General features: G+C 31.9%; 12 protein-coding genes across 12 annotated transcripts; 8 read left to right on the top strand and 4 right to left on the bottom strand. All coding sequences in view use genetic code 12, as the record gives it.

The window, feature by feature from the left end:
* Window position 1: 1 nt before the first annotated feature.
* Window positions 2-1,273, top strand: ARC1 (Arc1p). Its single transcript, XM_064884620.1, has one exon. The coding sequence runs from the start codon at window positions 68-70 to the stop codon at window positions 1,190-1,192; it is 1,125 nt and encodes a 374-aa protein (XP_064737064.1). The 5' UTR covers window positions 2-67; the 3' UTR covers window positions 1,193-1,273.
* RJT21DRAFT_44800 (ribosome dissociation factor) lies at window positions 1,027-2,597 on the top strand. Its single transcript, XM_064884621.1, has one exon. The coding sequence runs from the start codon at window positions 1,355-1,357 to the stop codon at window positions 2,564-2,566; it is 1,212 nt and encodes a 403-aa protein (XP_064737063.1). The 5' UTR covers window positions 1,027-1,354; the 3' UTR covers window positions 2,567-2,597.
* On the bottom strand, window positions 2,446-3,253 carry RJT21DRAFT_121491 (uncharacterized protein). Its single transcript, XM_064882116.1, has one exon. The coding sequence runs from the start codon at window positions 3,217-3,219 to the stop codon at window positions 2,629-2,631; it is 591 nt and encodes a 196-aa protein (XP_064737062.1). The 5' UTR covers window positions 3,220-3,253; the 3' UTR covers window positions 2,446-2,628.
* Window positions 3,254-3,499: 246 nt separating this feature from the next.
* Window positions 3,500-4,142, bottom strand: MLC1 (Mlc1p). The gene is made up of 2 exons (XM_064882115.1): window positions 4,099-4,142; window positions 3,500-4,001 (listed from the first exon to the last, which is right to left on the bottom strand). Exons 1-2 carry the CDS (start codon window positions 4,099-4,101, stop codon window positions 3,573-3,575), a joined length of 432 nt encoding a protein of 143 aa, XP_064737061.1. The 5' UTR covers window positions 4,102-4,142; the 3' UTR covers window positions 3,500-3,572.
* An 807-nt stretch (window positions 4,143-4,949) lies between these two features.
* SMC5 (DNA repair ATPase) lies at window positions 4,950-8,144 on the top strand (the record flags this gene model as incomplete). Its single annotated transcript, XM_064883033.1, has 1 exon — window positions 4,950-8,144. One exon carries the CDS (start codon window positions 4,950-4,952, stop codon window positions 8,142-8,144), a length of 3,195 nt encoding a protein of 1,064 aa, XP_064737060.1.
* Window positions 8,145-8,179: 35 nt separating this feature from the next.
* RJT21DRAFT_3008 (glutamate--tRNA ligase) lies at window positions 8,180-9,736 on the bottom strand (the record flags this gene model as incomplete). The annotated part of the gene is made up of 1 exon (XM_064884079.1): window positions 8,180-9,736. The coding sequence occupies one exon, from the start codon at window positions 9,734-9,736 to the stop codon at window positions 8,180-8,182; it is 1,557 nt and encodes a 518-aa protein (XP_064737059.1).
* Window positions 9,737-10,077: 341 nt separating this feature from the next.
* On the top strand, window positions 10,078-11,759 carry RJT21DRAFT_44743 (uncharacterized protein). The gene has a single exon (XM_064884616.1). It carries the CDS (start codon window positions 10,418-10,420, stop codon window positions 11,630-11,632), a length of 1,215 nt encoding a protein of 404 aa, XP_064737058.1. The 5' UTR covers window positions 10,078-10,417; the 3' UTR covers window positions 11,633-11,759.
* A 1-nt stretch (window position 11,760) lies between these two features.
* On the top strand, window positions 11,761-12,495 carry RJT21DRAFT_44744 (uncharacterized protein). The gene has a single exon (XM_064884617.1). The coding sequence runs from the start codon at window positions 12,032-12,034 to the stop codon at window positions 12,452-12,454; it is 423 nt and encodes a 140-aa protein (XP_064737057.1). The 5' UTR covers window positions 11,761-12,031; the 3' UTR covers window positions 12,455-12,495.
* On the bottom strand, window positions 12,406-13,505 carry SYN8 (syntaxin). The gene has a single exon (XM_064882114.1). It carries the CDS (start codon window positions 13,390-13,392, stop codon window positions 12,547-12,549), a length of 846 nt encoding a protein of 281 aa, XP_064737056.1. The 5' UTR covers window positions 13,393-13,505; the 3' UTR covers window positions 12,406-12,546.
* Window positions 13,506-16,717, top strand: SYS3 (Sys3p). Its single transcript, XM_064883381.1, has one exon. It carries the CDS (start codon window positions 13,634-13,636, stop codon window positions 16,577-16,579), a length of 2,946 nt encoding a protein of 981 aa, XP_064737055.1. The 5' UTR covers window positions 13,506-13,633; the 3' UTR covers window positions 16,580-16,717.
* On the top strand, window positions 16,666-17,672 carry RJT21DRAFT_44757 (tRNA methyltransferase). The gene has a single exon (XM_064884618.1). The coding sequence runs from the start codon at window positions 16,752-16,754 to the stop codon at window positions 17,571-17,573; it is 822 nt and encodes a 273-aa protein (XP_064737054.1). The 5' UTR covers window positions 16,666-16,751; the 3' UTR covers window positions 17,574-17,672.
* On the top strand, window positions 17,673-19,563 carry DPS1-1 (aspartate--tRNA ligase). Its single transcript, XM_064884619.1, has one exon. It carries the CDS (start codon window positions 17,772-17,774, stop codon window positions 19,488-19,490), a length of 1,719 nt encoding a protein of 572 aa, XP_064737053.1. The 5' UTR covers window positions 17,673-17,771; the 3' UTR covers window positions 19,491-19,563.
* Window positions 19,564-19,610: the final 47 nt, after the last annotated feature.

Here is a 19,610-nt window from a genome sequence, read left to right as displayed (position 1 = left end):
ATCGACACTATATAAAATATTTAGGTATATCATATATCATATTGTATATAATAGAATAGAATAGATAATGGCTGATTTCCTTACTACTTTTGAAAAATTATCCTTAAAGGATATTTCAGCTGTTGATGAATCCAAATTTGGTCCATTGACTGATGAGCAAAAGGCATTATCATCTCAATTTCAAACCTTATCTGGTAGATTAAATGAAGTTGAATCTTTAACTGCATTAAATGATAATTTAAGATCAAAGACTTTTATTGTTGGTACTATTCCTTCTAAGGCCGACTTTGTTGTATTTGAAAAAGTCTTCCCATTATCATTCAAATGGACCAGTGGTGATGATTTAGCCAAGTATAGACACATCATCAGATGGGTTGATTTATTTCAAACCAAATATGTTGATGTTCCTGAAGCTGAAAAGTTAAAGATTGACTATGACACTCCACTTCCAAGAGAAGTTAAGGAAAAGAAGAAGCCTGCCGCTGCTGCCGCTGCTGCTGCTGCTCCAGCCGATGCTAAAGCTGCTAAAGCTGAAAAGTCTGCTTCTCCAGCTCCAACCGGTGAAAGAAAAGAATTAACTGAAGAAGAAAAGAAACTTAAGGCTGAAGCTGCCAAAGCCAAGAAGGCTGCTAAAGCTAAGGCTAAGGCTGATGCTAATGCTGCCAAAGCTCCAGAAGCTGCTCCAAGTCCAGCATTAATTGATTTTAGAGTTGGATTCATTCAAAAGGCTGAAAAACATCCAAATGCCGATTCCTTATACGTTTCTACTATAGATATGGGAGATGAAGAAGGTCCAAGAACCGTATGTTCAGGTTTAGTTAATTATTTCCCTCTTGAAGCTATGCAACAAAGATGGGTAGTTGTTGTTGCTAATTTAAAACCAGTTACTATGAGAGGTATTAAATCATCAGCTATGGTATTCTGTGCTTCTAAAGATAATAAAGTTGAATTCATTAATCCTCCAGCCAATTCTAAACCTGGTGAAAAGATTTTCTTTGAAACTTATGATGGTGTACCAGAGAAACAATTAAATCCAAAGAAGAAAGTATGGGAAACTGTTCAACCAGGATTTTCTACAAATGAAAATTTCGAAGTTACATACACTTCTGAAGGTAAGGCTCCAGTTAGATTAGTTAATACAAGAGGTGAACTTTGTAAGAACACTACCATTGTTGGAGCTGAAGTTAAATAGTTAGACACAAATTGTTATTGTTCCATAGATAATGAAAACTTACGTAGTGCGCACCATTTTTTTCCAGCCTGTAATGAGCATGTAATTATGCTTACTGCTCACTGTAATAGTCAATGATTAATTGTTAGCTACTTAATTAGTACAGTTAGTTGATTAGTAACAATGATAGTGAAGAATAAAGTTAAACTTAAAGATAAGAATGTGGCATTAACACTTGTACCTCAAGATTCAGAAGATCTTTGGTATTTATATAATTTACTTCGAGTAGGAGATACAGTTCATGTATTGAGTCATAGAAATGTTAAAAAGGGTAATCAAGCTCAAATACAAAAGGGGAAGAGTAAGATGGAGAAAATCTTAGTAAAATTAAAACTTTTAATTGAAGATATTGATTATATTGCATCTGATAATACTATGAGATTAAGTGGTAAAACTGTTGAACCAAATGAATATGTTCCATTAAATAGTTATCATACTGCTGATATAGAATTAAATAAAGATCTTACAATTCTTAAAGAAAATTGGGATGAATATGATATGTCAATACTTGATGATTTATGTTCAGTTGAAAAGAAAGCAGATATTGGTGCAGTTGTATTACAAGAAGGTGTTGCACATATATGTTTTATTACTGAAACAATGACAGTACTTAAATCAAAAGTTGAAAAATCAATTCCACGTAAAAATCCTCAATATGGAACTAGAGATCTTGATAAAGCAATGAATACATTTTTAAGTATGGTACTGGAAACTATGATAAGACATTTTGATTTTGATAAATTAAAAGTTATACTATTAGCTTCACCAGGATTTTTAGCTAAATCATTATTTGATAAAATAATGTTAGATTGTCAAACTAGTCAAAATTCAGGTGAAAATAAAGTTTATAATAGTATTTTAAAGAATAAATCTAAATTTGTTATTGCTCATTCATCTACTGGTTATTTACAAGGTTTAGAAGAAGCACTTCAAGATCCTCAAACTAAGAAAAGACTTAGTGATACTAAATTTTCTGAAGAATCTAATGCACTTTCAGATTTTCATAAGGCTTTAAATGATGATGATGGAAGAGCATGGTATGGATTAGAAGAAGTTAAAAAGGCAATCTATATGGATGCTGTACGATACTTAATGGTAACTGATCAATTATTTAATAATGATGATGTTGAAACTAGACGAATGTATATTGAATTAACAGAAACTGCCAAAAAGAATGGAGCTCAAGTATTTATCTTTTCAAGCTTACATGAATCAGGAGTTCAACTTAATCAATTGACTGGTATAGCGGCATTATTGAAGTATCCTGTTCCTGATTTAGATGAGTCTGAAGATGAAGATGAAGATGAAAATGAAAATGAAGACAATGACGAATAGATTAGATTAGATTAGTTTCTTTATTCCTTTATTCTATGTACATAAACTTAAATAGATGATATTTACAAACTGACAATAGATTTATCATTATGTTTTGGATTTTTAATGCCGAGTTTATCGAGATACCATACATTCCCCCCTCTGGTAAAGATTAATAAATCTTGAGTTATTCCTAAACTTAGACCCATTGCAGAACCTTTAAACATATACTTCTTAACTTGAACCGCACTTAAATTATTATAAATACCATATATACCAGCAAATATCGTACTTGCAGTCATAGTATTAAATAAATCAATTGTATCATGACGAATATACTTATCTATTAAATATTCTAATCCAAAGAATCCTCCTACCATAAATGTATATTTAAATCCATGTCTTAAACCTGTTTGAACTCCATTTACAATCATAACATAATTCTTTTTCTTATGATAGAAATACCATCCACCTACTGTTCTTGGTAATCTATGACCATTCTCAGTTAAATATCTTATACTAGCTAATTTAGTTCCTTCATAAAATCCGGTAAATCCTCCTATTAAACCAGCAGTTATTGCAAATGATTCAAGTCTTTCATATGGAAATAAATGAAATCGTTCATTTCGTCTTATATCCGGTGGTCCAATCTCCACTGCATCTATTTTTGACATTGTTGATAGTCCATATCAAATAGTCTGGTACTACTGTAAGCCTCTGAAAATTTATTAGTATCGCGGAGATTTGTTAGTGTTCGCACCCATAAAGTATGAGATTATATACTAAAGCCATATACCAATAGATAAAGCTGTAGTACGAAATACAGTACATAAAGACATACTGCATTATATAGTACCCAATCAGTTAAACCCATAAAATCAGTATTATTCAGTATTCAGTATTGTTCAGTATTATTCATAATTGTACAGAGAAAGTCACTACATAGTACACTGGTCAGATAAAACCCAATATATATTCCATAAGTATCACAAGAAAGAAAGTATGAATTACAAATACACAGTATTACTTATTGATCTAATATAGATTTAACAAATTCAACATAATCAACATTACCTTCAGAAGTAACATTGACACCTTTCAAAAGTTCATCAACTTCAGAATCAGATAATTTTTCTCCAATAGATGTTAAAATGTATCTTAATTCTCCAACTCCAATATAACCGGTTTGTTCTTTATCAAATACTTGAAATCCCTTTATATAATCTTCTGGTAAACCCAATGGTTTAAAACCATCTGGTCTATTAATGATTTTTTGATAAGTATCAAAATCAAAATCATTAGATGGAATAGTACTTTGTAATTCAGAAATTTCTGCTAATGTAGGATTTTGACCTACTGCTCTTAATAAATCACCTAAATGTTCAACAGGAATCTTACCTGTACCTTTCTTGTCAAATAAGGCAAATGCGTCCTTGTAAGTTTTAGTATTTTGTGACTATACAATGGGGTTTAGTTAGTAATTGTTCCAACCATCTTAAATATATAATGTCCAGTAAGTAATACACTGATTATTTACTCAATGAAATACATACCATAATCTTGAGCTATTCTTTAAGTTACTTAGTACTGAAGTAGTATTGTTGATTCGGTTGTTTCAGGACAAATTTTTGTTGTTTTTGTAAACAAACAGTGATTTGGACGACGCGCACTACCTCGTCTCATATACACCACTCTACCTATAAATGGATAACTGTATAGTACTTTGATACAGGCAATGTACCATGTACTATATGATATGATATGGTATGGTATGTGATATTATATGATATTATACGATATATCATATGGTATTATACTATAAACATGTGTAGGGACTGTTGGCTGTTGTATACAAAACATAGATCTGACTGGACCGTAGATGTTAGTACTTAAACACTTGACACTTGAGCAATATTGTTAAAACATGGGTGTTGTAGGTGTATTAGATACCACAATGAACGCACTAGCTTACAATTAGACTATGAAAAAGTTTAACTACAGGTTAGAACGTACACTAAGCTGCTTCAACATACATGAGGTACTCTCCACCACCACTACTACTAACTACACTAACTACTAACTACTACTAACTACACTACTACTAACTACACTACTACTAACTACTGATTAAAAACTATATATTTATCTATTACTAAACTTATGGATCTTGTATACTCTATTCTCTTTTCTATTCTCTTCTCTATACTATTTACTTGTTCCACATCCTTTCTTATACTTAGTACTCTTGATAGTTACGCATCTGGTAATGCCCACATATACGCGTTTCAAATCAAATATCTCACCCCCAACTAATACTAACTTTTACTAACACTACAATAAAACTATAAAGACTAACATTATGAGTGCTGATATTATAGATACATTCATTCGTGAAGATTCAGTTATGAATGGCAATAAACGTCGAAGAGTCGAAGTAAATAAAAATCAATTTCGTCCGGGGTATATTGAAAAGGTTAAAGTAAGTAATTTTACAACTTATTCAGAAGGAGAATTTAATTTATCTCCATCACTTAATATGATTATAGGACCAAATGGTACTGGGAAAAGTACTCTTGTAGCAGCCATATGTTTAGGATTAGGAGGGAAAATTGATTTAATAAAACGAAAGAATATGAAAAGTATGATAAAGACAGGACAAACAAGAAGTATAATAGAAATTTGGATTAAAAATTATGATAATGAACCATCAATTATTATAAAGAGAGAATTTACTGATAAAGAATCTCGATGGAGTATAAATAATCGACCAGCCAATGAAAGTAAAATTAAAGAAATTCGTAAAAAATTTAATATTCAATTAGATAATTTATGTCATTTCTTACCCCAAGAACGAGTAGCTGAATTTGCTGGGTTAAGTCCTGAAAAACTTTTACTTGAAACTGAAAGAACTTTAGGTGATGGGCATTTATTAGAATCTCATCAAGATTTAATTCGAATGGATAATGAATCTCAAACTATTCTGTCGAATATTGAAGATATTGAAATAAGATTAAATCAATTATTAGAAGAAAAGAGTAAATTAGAAGAAGAAGCTAAACGATTTGAAGAATATGAAAAGAAATTAAAACAAATTGATTTACATAATAAATTAATCCCTTATGCTCAATTATTAGATTTAAAGAAACAAAAGGAACAATTACAAAGAGATACTCGAGCAGCAAAAGATGCATTAAATAAATTCTCCGCTAGTATTGAACCAGCTATAAATCAAGTTCAACAATTTTGGGAACATGTTGAACAATGTGTTAAAGTATCAAAACAATTTCAAGATGAAGAAATTGAAGTTAAATCAAGAATAGATAATGCAAAATCAGATTTAAATAAAATTAAAGATAATATAGATTCTTTAAAGGGAAGTATTATAACTTGGAGAAAACGATCATCTGAAAGTAAAATTCAATTAGATAAATTAAGAAAGGATAAATTATTACTTGAAGAAGCTTTAAATGATATTGAAGATATTGATGATAATTTATTTCAAGAAATTCGAAAAACTCTTCAAAATAAAAATGAAGATAAAAATAATATTGTATCAACTATTGAACAACTTGAATCTGAATCAAAACCAATTGCTAGAAATATTGATCAACTTGAACGGAAAAAGGTTGAAATTCAAAATCGTTTAAAAGGTAGTGATAAATTAGCATTATTAGAACATTCAGAAACTAAAAATACTCAAAGAGATGTTGCTTATAATAGTCATGTACGATTAAGAATGACATCCGAATTAAAAAATCATTATTTTGAATGTCCTATAGTTAGTTGTACAGTAACTGATGTTGATTTTGCCAAAGTATTAGAAAAAGTTGTTGATAATAATTCATTATTTTCAATAACAACAACCAATAATGAAGATTTTAATTTAATTCGAAAATTCGCCGAAGAAATTAAAATTAATTTCCCCATTAGATTAACTGATGTTAAGAATATTCCTCAACCAGCCATTAATGTTGAACAAATTAAAGCCTTTGGATTTGATGGTTATCTATCAGATTTTGTTGAAGGTCCCAAGGAAGTTTTAAGTATGTTATATGATACATCAAAAATTTATAATATACCAGTTAGTAAACAACCATTTACAACATCACAAATTGATAAATTAATTAAAAATGGTAGTGGTTATATACCATTTATGAAATTTATTGCAGGAAATATAATGTATAATATTAATAGATCAAGGTATGGACTGAAACAAATCTTTTATACGACTGAACAAATTGATGATGCAAGATATTTTAATTCTAAAGGTTTAAGTGAAGAAACAAGAATTCGATATAATAATCAACTTCAAGAAGTGAATAATCAAATTAAACAAGAACGTATAAAGCTTAGTAATTTTCAAAATAGTATAACTACTGCTAAAGAAGAACGTCGAGCTATTCAACATGAAATGGAAAAACTTGTAAATAAATCCGATTCTATTAAAGCATTAAAGAAGAAAAAGACTGCATTAGAAACCAAATTATCTAATAAAAAGGAAGATATTGCTAAAACTATAAGAATTTCTAAACGAGATTATAGTGAAAAAATCGATAAAGCTTTACAAGAAGTGAATGCAAAATATTTAGAAAGTTCACAACAAATGATTAAAATATCTAATTATATTCAAGAATTGACTAATTTAACTATAGAAACTAATATGAAGAAATTTGCAGTAATTGAAGCTAAAAATAAGCATACAAAGGCTCAATCTATGCTACAAGATTTAGAGAGTGAAAAGGAAAGATTACAAGAAGAATATCATATACTTAAAGAAGAGTATAGTAAAATTAAAAAGGGAGATGCAGCCAAGAAAATTGAAGAACAAAGTCGATCTTATACTCAAGAAGAACGAGCAGATTTAGCAGAATTAGCCCAAATGTATAAAGATAATGAGGAATTAACAGAAAGAATTATTCGAGAAAAGATTTCTATATTAGAAGATGAAAAATCCGTAATGGCCACGGCTGATCAAAGTTCAATTGAAACTTTAAGAAGAAAACTTAAAGAGATTGAAACAGCTGGTAGAGAATTACCTCGATTGAAAACTGCTAAGGAAAGATTAGATGAAAGAATTAAAACTATTCAAGATTCATGGGAAAGTGAATTACAAGCATTAGTCAATCAAATCTCTCTTTCATTTAATAAAAGATTTACAAAAGTTGCTAGTGATGGACAAGTTGAATTAGCAAAAAGTGAAAGATTTAAAGATTGGAAACTTCAAATTCTTGTTAAATTTCGAGAAGAATCTGATCTTAAGATTTTAGATCATCAATCTCAATCAGGAGGTGAAAGAGCAGTATCTACTATCTTTTTTATAATGTCATTACAAGGATTAACTGATGCACCATTCCGAGTAGTTGATGAAATTAATCAAGGAATGGATCCAAAGAATGAAAAGATGGCTCATCGATATTTTGTTCATACGGCTTGTCAAAATCAAAATTCTCAATACTTTTTAGTAACTCCTAAATTATTAACCGGATTATATTATCATCCTGATATGGTAGTTCATTGTATTTATACTGGTCCATTAATAGAGGCACCAGAAGAACTGACATTACTGACAGGATTTATGGATTTCACTAAAATCTATTAGATTAACTAGAACCTAGAACCTATATACATATTAATCTATATATACTTTAATGATTCCTTTATTCTAGCTTGATATTCTTTCTTACCAATAATATGTAAAAGGATTGGAATAGTTAAACCTGATGTACCACCAGCAAGGGCATATCGTAATGATTGAAATACATGTTTCTTTGAAACATCAGGGAGTCTCTTGAGTACTTCATCAATACTCTCATAAGTTTGAAAACATTCAAGAATATCACGAGCTTGACTTGGTAACTTTTTAGTATCAATACTAGTATAATCAATTGATTCATACAAGTATGAATGTTTAGTAAAGATTTCATCTAAACAATCTACACTTGGACCTACTTCTCTTACAATGTCTTTAACTTGAGCTTTATCAATTGAACTGGTTGTATGTTGTTGGAATTTAGGATAAAATTCACAAACTAATTCATCTAATCTACTATCATCCTTTACAAGATTATTCATATGATGTCTATTGAAGAAATATAATTTTGAATCATTAACTTTAGCATTGCCTCTAGTTAAGTTATCTAAGGAGAATTTATTGATTATTTCTGATAATTGCATAACTTCAGTAGAACTAATTCCTGGTGTATCTCTTACAGCAGACCAACCAAATAAAGCTACAAAATTTATTACTGCTTCTGGTAATATTCCCTTATCTTTCATAGTAAGAATCCCTATATCTCCTAAACGTTTAGATAGTTTTTTATCTTCTAAAGATGTTAATAATGGTATATGAACAAATTTAGGTTCTTGCCAACCAAAGGCTCGATACATAGCAATATGTTTGGGAGTTGAAGGTAACCACTCTTCTCCACGAATTACATGAGTGATTTTCATAAGATGATCATCTACAACATTAGCAAAATGATAAGTAGGTAATCCATCTGATTTCATAATAACAAAATCATCATATCGTCTATCATTAACATTATATTGAGGTTGAATATCCAACTTTCCATGAACTAAATCCGTAAATGGTTCATATAGGTCAGGTGACTTAAATCGAATAACTGACCCTATTGAAGGTTTAGGTTTAGGTTCAGTAGGATGATGTAAACATTTTCTATCATAACTTACAGTAGTAGGAGGTTTTAATTGTGCAGCAGATTCTCTTAATTCAAGCAACCTATCCTTTGAACAATCACAATAATAAGCATGGCCCTTATTGACTAATTCTTGAGCATATTGTGCATATATTTCCTTTCTAGAAGATTGACTATATGGTTCATAAGGTCCTCCCCGTATAGGACTTTCATCAGGAATTATTCCACACCATTCAAGTGTATCATATATATTTTGTTCTGCATCTGGTACAAGTCTAGTCTGATCAGTATCTTCTAGACGTAATAAGAATTGACCTCCTGTATTCTTAGCCAATAAATAATTATATAATGCTGTTCTTAAAGATCCTAAATGTAAGTATCCAGTAGGAGATGGTGCAAATCTCGTTCGAGCTGGTTGTGTGGGGTGAATTGATGTCTTAGTAACTTTTAGCAGTCCCAGTTTTGGACTTATTAAACTACTGAGTCGTGGCAGACCCGTTAGTCCACTAAGTTTTGAGTATAGTCTTATTTGCATAAGTGTTGTATAAGCTACTTTTGTATTGGCATACTACAGTAGTTAAGAGTGAAAAATTCCTGGAGGTATCTGTGAAGCCATTTTCCTGCACCCAGACCCAAAAATGTTGCAACAGGACAGGCAATACATAGTAGCATGAGGAAGAGAGAGAGAGACAACGATAATCAATTGGTTATTGAATGGTACTGGATACTGCTGGGTTAGTGAGTACAAAATAATTCAATGGTATCTTTCAGTACTGATCCAATGATATATGCTAAATATGTTCGGTACCGATAGTGGAAATAGATTCAGTACATTCTAGTGATGTACGCTTAGTGGCATATTACTGGAAATTACTGGAAATTACTGAAACTTATCTGGAACGATATGTGGGCCCATGTAGTGAAGCTTAAATTGAAATTTGCCATTACCAGTGGCAAACAGCTGTAGCAGCTCAGTAAATTAATTCCGTACTAGTGCTACTCCCTGCATGCGGCTGTTGCTACTAATTTAGGGAGGAAAAAAAATCAAAACAGGGGGCAGAAGAAGATACGGATAGGGAGGCAAATAGTCTATAATATATAATATATAATATATAAGACCATTAAAAGTTTCACTTGTGATAGTCATAGTAATAGTTTCAATAATTGTATAGTAATTAATAAAAATATTTCCTAGTAATTAATTAACGTTTATATAATGTGTTTTCCAGGGGACAGAAACAGAAAGTCTAGTAATTCAGATGATGCAACTAATCAAACTAATGATCCAGATATGGATAAATTAGTTGCAAACATTGAGGATTTCAAACGGAATTTTAGTAGTGTTACCAAATCAATTTTCAATATAACCAATGAGTCATTGAGTCAATTCAATGACATTGCCAAAGACTATTCATTCAATTGGTTATTTGATCTTGATCGTGATACTGATACAACTACAGAAGATTTTAGAAAGAGTTTTAAGGATTTCTTAGCCAAAGATGGTGATTCACCATTTGAAGAAAGTCAAGATAAAGAATTTGAATATCCAAGTCAATATGAAGTTAGAAATTCTTATTCCAAAGCAGTTGGTGCTGGTGATAATGTTTCAGTAAATCCATTTATTGGTGGAGGATTTCGTGATTTTTTTCATGGGAACTTTAGAAGTGGTAAATCTCCATTTGGTTATTATTCTTATAAGGCTCCTTCCATTAGATATTATAATCAATGTGTTAATAAAGGTGGTGAATCTGTTTGGGATGCTAAGGGATACTGGAGATGTTTATTTCCCAATAGTGAAATTCCGGTTGAATTATTAAATTACAAGCAAGAAAAGTTATCTGATAGAATTCTTACTAAGGAAGATTTAAATAATGCTATTCAAGAAAAGGGGGTAAATAGTAAAGATGGGGTCATTGATCTTGGAGAAAAGGGGGTATTTTTCCACAAGTTTGAAGATTACTTGAATTGGAAGAGTATTATGTATGACAATGTTAAAAAGGACAGAATTAGAAGAAGAGGTCACTGGAAAAAGAAGTTGGAGGATGCTAAAGACAAATTGCTTGTCCAAGACAACAATAATGCGAAAGAGCCAGTTAAACAGCCAGTGAAAGAGTTTGTTAATGAACCAAGTACTGAGAAAAAAGTTACCTCTACTGTTGTAAGCTCTCATTTTCATACTAATCCTAATACAAATGAAGTAGAATTCAATGAGATTAGAAAGGAGTACTTTACAGATGGTACATCATTGACTAGAAGAATCAAGAAATCCAAGCCTGTCGAGGCTGACGATTGGGTCAATATCAATGAGACCATTGAGTCTGGTGGAGTTAAGAAGGCGTTAAGTTCCGCAGCTCCAGCTCCAGCTCCAACAACAACCCCCGCAACAAACGAACTGAGTGGCGGTTGGTTCTGGAACTCGGGAAAGAAGTAGTCTTTTTTTATATTCATATATCATATACTGTGGTGGATATGGTTTGGTTCTTAGGTTAAATAGGCGTGTATATATTTTGTTAGTTGTATGTAATGAATTGTTTTATTTGAATTGTGTCGCGTGGTAGCGCGCGGAGGGAGCCAAGGAAGCCGCACCGTCACCTAAACACAAACATGCGCCAACAGTCTAAATCCCAATTGCCTATGGTTCATACACCATTGCCTACGCTCCCCACAAATTTAGTGTTAGTGTTAGTGTCAGTGTTATCAATAGTGGTATACTCACATATACGCAGTACGTTCTAGATTTACCACACAAACAATTCAAAGTCAGTGGCCAACTCATTCCCATCTCAAGCACTATCCTTACCTTACCCTACCCTACCCTAAATATTCATAGATGAATCCTTTAAATAAGATAATCTTCTTATCAGCATTTTTGGCTAGTGGATTCTTATTGATTCTATTATCATGTGCATTATACAATAATTACAAAACATTATGGGTAATATTAATCTTTTTAATAGCTCCATTACCTAATATAGTATCTAATTCAATTGATAATTCTCGAGATGATTTCTTAAGATTTAATAGTAGTGATATGAATAGTCCTTCTCCAGTTCAAGAATTTTGTAAATCATTAACTGGATTCTTAATTATAAGTGGAATAGCTTTACCATTAACATTTTATCATACTCATTTAATTGAACTTGGATCAACTGTAATGAGTATTATTGGAGGTTTAATTGTTTATATAGATATTACCGTATTTATATGGTTCTTCTCTGAAGAGGAAGATGAAAATGACGATTTCAATTTCTAGTCAAGTAATTAATTAAATATATTAAATAAATTAAAAAATAGAATTATTTATCTATATATATATAGTGTATATATTTATATATGTATTATATTCTAATTTAGAACCACCAATAGTAATACTAATATAACTGTCAATACTATAATGGTAACAAGACTACCATTCTCCTTACATGTCTTACGGAATTCATTTAATCTTCTCGTAGCACTACTGAGTCTCAGTTGTGCACGATCAATTCCCAGTTCTAAATCATTCAATATAATTAATTGATCATCAAGCTCTTCATTTATCGTCATACCCATTGAATGTTGTCGCCTTATGGATTGATGTAAAAGATCAAGATCAGAATCTTGCTCATTAAGTGTCTGTTGATGTTGGGCAAACATCTGTTGATTACTTTGGGCATCAAATGATTCAGCCTCACTATCAATATCAGTACTATTATTATCATTATCTGAATATGGTTTAAAGGCTCTTGTTCCCATTAATTCATTTCTTAATATATCATTATCTTCATCAATATCATCTTTAAATCTAACTGATTTAGATCCTGTAGTATCCTTAACACTCTTAGGTATACTATTAGCTCCCAAAGTTAAATTTAAATTAAATTTATATTCTTCTACATCTATAGTTGCCTCTTTAGATACTTGCTCAACAAGTTCATTATACTTTAATGCCAATACTCGAAATTGTCCAATATGTTCATCTATAATACTTCTATCTCGTCTAACCAATACTTCCAAATCATCTTGTAAATATCGTAAATATTTAGATAATTTTTGTAATAAACTAATTAAATCATAATTATCATTACTACTTGGAGTAAGTTTAAGTACACTAATTAATCGTTCTCTTTCTTCAATAGATGACGATAATTCTTCTAGGTATATTTGAACTTTACCAAGAGATATCTTCACGTCCTTTACAGTCGGAGGCATTTGTAATTACTTCTTACTCTACTGATTATTAATATTAAACTGTGGAACTTGATCATTAATCCTGCTCTGCTTGTACTAAGTTTACGATAACGAGGCCATGCCATATGCGGATATGCGGCGGCGGGTCACGTGCATGCAATTACCAACAAAGGTAATTAATGATTTCTGAATATTTCTCAGGATTCGAACCGATTCACAATATAATTCTCCATTACAGTCCAATTGGGTTGAACACGTCAAAATGTTCTCAAAGCTTAAGACCTTCTCGGAGGACATGGCGAAGAGTTTCAATGATATGAATTTGAACGAGGCCGGAACAGGACCGGAACGACGTCCGAATCCCATTACTGAATTAAAGAATGAATCAAAAGTGTTGGCCACACAAACTCCAGATGCTTCTGAGTTAACTCAACCAGAAGATGAACCAGTTATTGAAAGTAAATCACCCACCCCAGTGGCCAAAAAGTCTGTAGGCACAGATCCAGTTCATAATAAGGAAGTGGAGAAATCAGACAAGCCAGAGTCTGTAAGATCAGAAACATCAGCAGAACCAGAGAAATCACCAGAACCACAAACACCTCAGAAAGTATTGGAACCTCCAAAAGCAGTGGAACCTTTGAAAGTAGAATTACCTCCGACAGTAGTGTCCAAATTAAAGAAATTTGTCAAATATGAGGAAAAGTATCCCATCTTGTTACAAGCCTATAAGACTGAGAAACGTAAAGGAGAATTGATAATCCTATTCGAACGAGTTCTTAAAGAACATACACCTGTGTCTAGTATTTCCGATGCAGGGGCATTGGTAGAGTATCTTAATGGATTAAATGAAAAGAATAATATGTTGAATGCTGAAATGAGAAGGTATGCAAAGGAAAATACTGAATTGACAAAATCCAATATCAGTCTATCGGAAAAGCTTGATAAATCAAATACTGATTTAGAACGAGTTAATGCTGCACAAGCTGAATTAACTTTAAAACTTAAAGAGAAAGAAGTTCAAGACACTGAGGCTGATAATGAAGAGATTGAAAAGTTAAAGGATCAATTAAATTCGACTGTAAAGGAAAATGAGGAATTTAAGCATAAAATTACTGATTTGGAGACCAAATTAGATGAGAATGTGAAACAAATAGAACAATTCAAATCACAAGCAGAGGATCATAATTCTTTAGTGGAAAAATTAAATGTAGAACTTGAAGCTGCTAAATCTGCAGTAGATGTACAAGCCTTGCAAAAGGAAATTGAGGTGTTGAAAGACTCAGTCAACGAAAAAGAAAAAGAGATATCATCAATCAAATCAGTAGAGACAAAAAGAGAAGTTGTACATAGTCCAGCTAATAATGGTAGCAAGGGAAAAAAGAAAAAGTCCAAGAAGAAGAAGAACGGAACTCAGGAACCTGAACCAGAAAATGAACCAGAGAATGAGACAGTTGAAGATGCGGAAATAGAGAAACTTAAAAGTTCATTAGAAACACTTGAAAGTGAAAACAAGACATTAATTGAAGAAAATAGGAAAATCAAGCAAGACTTAAGATTACAAATTGAGGAAGTTGAAGAATTGAGAGATCTGTTAAAAAACATAGGAGATGATTTAGTTCAAAGTCGAGATGAAGTAAAGTCATTAAAACAAAGTACTCCAACATTGATAGACGACAATCAAGCCTTAAAAGAAAAGTCATTATTGATTGATAATCTCAGCAAAGATAAGGACAGTCTTGAGAAGCAATTGAATGATATTAGTGATAAGCTAGACAAAGCCTTGCAAGAACATGAGTCTAAATCTAAGGAATATGTAGCCGAGATTGAAAGCTTAAAGAAGTCAGAGAGCAATCTCAATGAATCAATTGATATTGTCAGACAGAATTTACGTAAGGCAGAAGACACTATAACTCTGTTAGAGAAGAGTATCACCGTATTGAGATCAGAAAAGGAAGGGTTAAACACCAGGATCACTGAATTATCTAAATATAAAAGCAGTGACACATCACTCAAATTGGAAATCAATACTCTTAGAACTACCTTAATTCATAAGGATAAACAAATTGAGGATTTAAAGCAAAAAGTAAATGATGTCACTTCCCAAAGAGATCAATTAAATCAAACGGCTACTAAGTTAAAGGCAACCAATGCTGATTTACAACACAGCAGTAAAATCTTAGTTGCTGAGAAGAATCAGTTACTCACCAAACAAGAATTATCTATTGAAAAGACAAGAGCTTTATCTGCAGAATTACAGAAGTTACAGACTGAAAAGCATAAAGCTGTTACTGAGTTGGAAAGATTAAGATCTAAACATGATTCTATAGTTAAGGAAGCAGCAAGCAGCAATTCTGATTACCTTTCTTTCAAGCAGCAATATGATGAATTGTCAATGAAAACTAAAGAATCATCCATAAGAATTGAGAGTTTGGAAGATGATTTAAGTGAAGCCAGAAACCTTTTGCAAGAAAGAACAAGAGAAGCTTCAACAATCAGAAGATTACTTGTTGATGCTGAAGAACAAGTACGTCTTAAAGAGTCGGAGCATAAATCTGAAATTAAAAGGATTCAAGAAGAATTATTGGATGAACAGACCAATATTCAAAGCCAATTAAAAAGAAAGCAACGAGAAATTGATGAACTCAAATCAATTACCGATAGTTACTTGCTGAAAATTCAAGATTTAGAGAAGAACTTGAATGAATCTAAAGAGAAAAACAACGAGCTAGAGAATAGTTTCTCACAGGAATCTTCACAAGCAGTTGTTGATCCCGATAATTCTTTTGAAGATACTCAACAAACCATACAAACATTGAGACAGTCATTACAACTTTCAGCTAAAAAAGTGAGAGAGTATGAGAATGTCAATGGAGTACTTAAGAAATTGAATGAAGAATCCAACTTAAAATTCGAGAGATTATCGAAAAACTATAAGATCATCACTCAACAATATAGACAAATGAAGTCATCTCAGGGTTCTCCTGCTTCCAGTAATGGTCATTCTACTGATTCTTTACCAGTAAGAACTCCACGTCAATCATTAGATGATAGCGGAGAACAGAAGGAGACAAATACAGCATACTTAAAGAATGTATTACTAGGCTTCTTTGAGCATAAAGAACAAAGGGATATGTTATTACCGGTAGTGAAAACTATATTCAATTTCTCAGATGATGATGAACGAAAATTTTTACTTGCATTGAAGTGAGATTATTAAAACTGGTAAATATGTATAGAGATAACTTTTTGTATGTGTGTAGAGAATTTGCATCATTTTTCGCATCTTATCGCTGTGAAAAGTTTACCTGAAAAATTCCATATATAACTAAATAAAAGTATTAGAAACAGTTACACCTCAACAGCAGTGTAGAAGTAGAACGATGCAAGATTCGTTTGATCAGAAGAAACAGGCCATTCTTAAAGATTTGGCATTGAATAGTGAAGATTCACCAGATGCATCTCCTAAGGGTACAGTAGATGTCAAATGTTTACCAATAATCCATCTCATTAATTCCAACGACCATATGGTCACTACATCATCATGTTCGGGTAGAGTATCTGTCTTTTTAGAGGGTGTTAAAGAAGTACAACAAGGTGATACCAAGATAGGGGCAAAGGGGAACCAAGGAAGATGGCTCTTTGTTACGCATGATCCCGATGACCTTGATGATTGGCATCACAATATAGAATTCCATACTAGTGAAGAACAAATCCCAACTGATATTAATACGAGATATATCCTATATAAATTCGAACCACTTATACTTCATGTCAAGTGTCGAGATCAAGATACTGCTAAGTTATTATATACTACAGCTATGAATTGTGGATTCCGAGAATCAGGTATAGGAAGTAATAATATCGTTGCTATTAGAATATCCATAAAGTTGGATGTACCAATTGGATATTTAAATGTGCGAGATGAGTCAGTCCTTTTAGTTACCAAACAGTACTTAGATGTACTCACCAGACTCTCTCACGACCGATTCAGAGAAAACTTTAAGAAAATGGACCAATTACATGCATCAATAGAGACTAGTCTCTTTAGCTCGCGGCCATCGAAGCCCGCTGAGGAAACTAAGGAACAAAGAAGAGAGCGAAAGATTAGAGAGGGATTAGAGAGGAAGGCAGCCTTACAGAAAGCTGAAAAGGAGAAAGTACAAGAGCAAGAGAAAGCAGATACACAAATAGACAATGTATAATATATAGTCATCGTAATAGTCAGTATGTATATAGTCACTATTAATTATAGTATGAGTATGTAGTCACACTACGTAGTCATAATAAAATTGCATCCAGTGCGATTACATAATGCGCTGAAAATTTTTGGTGGACTATAAAAAAAAGAATAGTCATAGTTGTAACAGGTGATCCCCAGATAGTACAAATCATCAGAAATCATGTCTGCTGAAGGTGTTGAAAAATTGACCATTGACGAAAGTAAAGTGGCTCCAGTAGCTGCTGCTGTAGAGGCTTCTGGTTCTACTGAAAGTTCAAATGAACCAGTAATTCTCGGAGAAGATGGCCAACCATTATCCAAGAAGGCCTTGAAGAAATTACAAAAGGAAAAGGAAAAGGCTGAAAAGAAAGCTGAAAGACAAAGACAATTGGAACAAGAAAAGGCTGAAAAGGAAGCTGCTGCTGGTGAAGATCCAGCCAAGGAAAAATATGGTAAGTATCCATTAATTAATTCTGCCTTTAAGAATAATGAAAAGAGAGTTGAAATTAAGGACTTATCCGCAGCTAATGATGGAGAAAAAGTTATCTTTAGAGCTAGAGTTCATAATACCAGACAACAAGGTGCTACTATGTTGTTTTTAACTTTAAGACAACAATCCAATTTAATTCAAGCTTTATTAAGAGCCAATAAAGATACTGATGAAAAGGCTATTTCTAAACAAATGGTTAAATGGGCCTCATCTATTAATTTAGAATCTATTGTCGTAGTTTATGGTACTGTTCGTAAAGTTGATGAATTAATTAAATCATCTACCATTCAAGATGTTGAAATTCATGTTGATAAAATTCATACTGTTCATGAAACTCCAGAACAATTACCATTATTAATTGAAGATGCTTCTAGATCTGATGCTGAAGCTGAAGCTCTTAAACTTCCAATTGTTAATTTAGATACTAGATTAGATGCTAGAGTTATTGATTTAAGAACTCCAACAAATCAAGCTATCTTCAAGATTCAATCTGGAGTTTGTTTATTATTTAGAGAATTCTTAACCAAGAAAGGATTCACTGAAGTTCATACTCCAAAAATTATTGGTGCTGCATCTGAAGGTGGTGCTAATGTCTTTGAAATTAATTATTTTAAAGGTTCTGCTTTCTTAGCTCAATCCCCTCAATTTTATAAAGAACAATTAATTGCTGCTGATTTCGAAAAAGTTTTCGAAATTGCTCCTGTTTTCAGAGCTGAAAATTCAAATACTCATCGTCATATGACTGAATTCACTGGTTTAGATTTAGAAATGGCATTTGAAGAACATTATGATGAAGTTCTTGATGTCTTAATGGAATTATTCGTTTTTATCTTTACTGAATTGAAAAACAGATATGGTAAAGAAATTGCTACTGTTAGAAAACAATTCCCAGTTGAAGAATTTAAAATTCCTCATGATGGTAAAATGGTTAGACTTCACTTTAAAGAAGGTATTGCTATGTTAAGAGCTGCTGGAAAGGAAGTTGATGATTTTGAAGATTTATCTACTGAAAATGAAAAATTATTAGGTAAATTGGTTAGAGATAAATATGATACTGATTTCTATATCTTAGATAAATTCCCATTGGCTGTTAGACCATTCTATACCATGCCAGATCCTGAAGATCCAAGATATTCTAATTCTTATGATTTCTTTATGAGAGGTGAAGAAATTTTATCAGGAGCTCAACGTGTTCATGATCCAGAATTATTAAGAGAAAGATTAGCTGCTCATGAAGTTGACTGGCATGTTCCAGGTTTACAAGAATATGTTGATGCTTTTACTTATGGATGTCCACCTCATGCTGGTGGAGGTATTGGATTAGAAAGAGTTGTTATGTTTTTCTTAGACTTGAAGAATATCCGTAGAGCTTCGTTATTCCCAAGAGATCCAAGACGTTTAAGACCATAGAGATCTCAATATGATGTAAATAAATAATAAATAATAAATATACTTAATAAACATATAGCCTATTATATAATAATTGTACTTCACATAGTTTTCTATTTGCTAGTTGTTATTTTACGCTTT

Source organism: Scheffersomyces amazonensis, assembly GCF_036850825.1.
Source record: "Scheffersomyces amazonensis strain UFMG-HMD-26.3 chromosome Unknown RJT21scaffold_5, whole genome shotgun sequence".
In the NCBI taxonomy this organism is placed as follows: Eukaryota; Fungi; Ascomycota; class Pichiomycetes; order Serinales; family Debaryomycetaceae; genus Scheffersomyces; species Scheffersomyces amazonensis.
The sequence above is the reverse complement of the archived record's forward strand: the minus strand, read 5'-3'. Positions and strand labels throughout refer to the sequence as shown.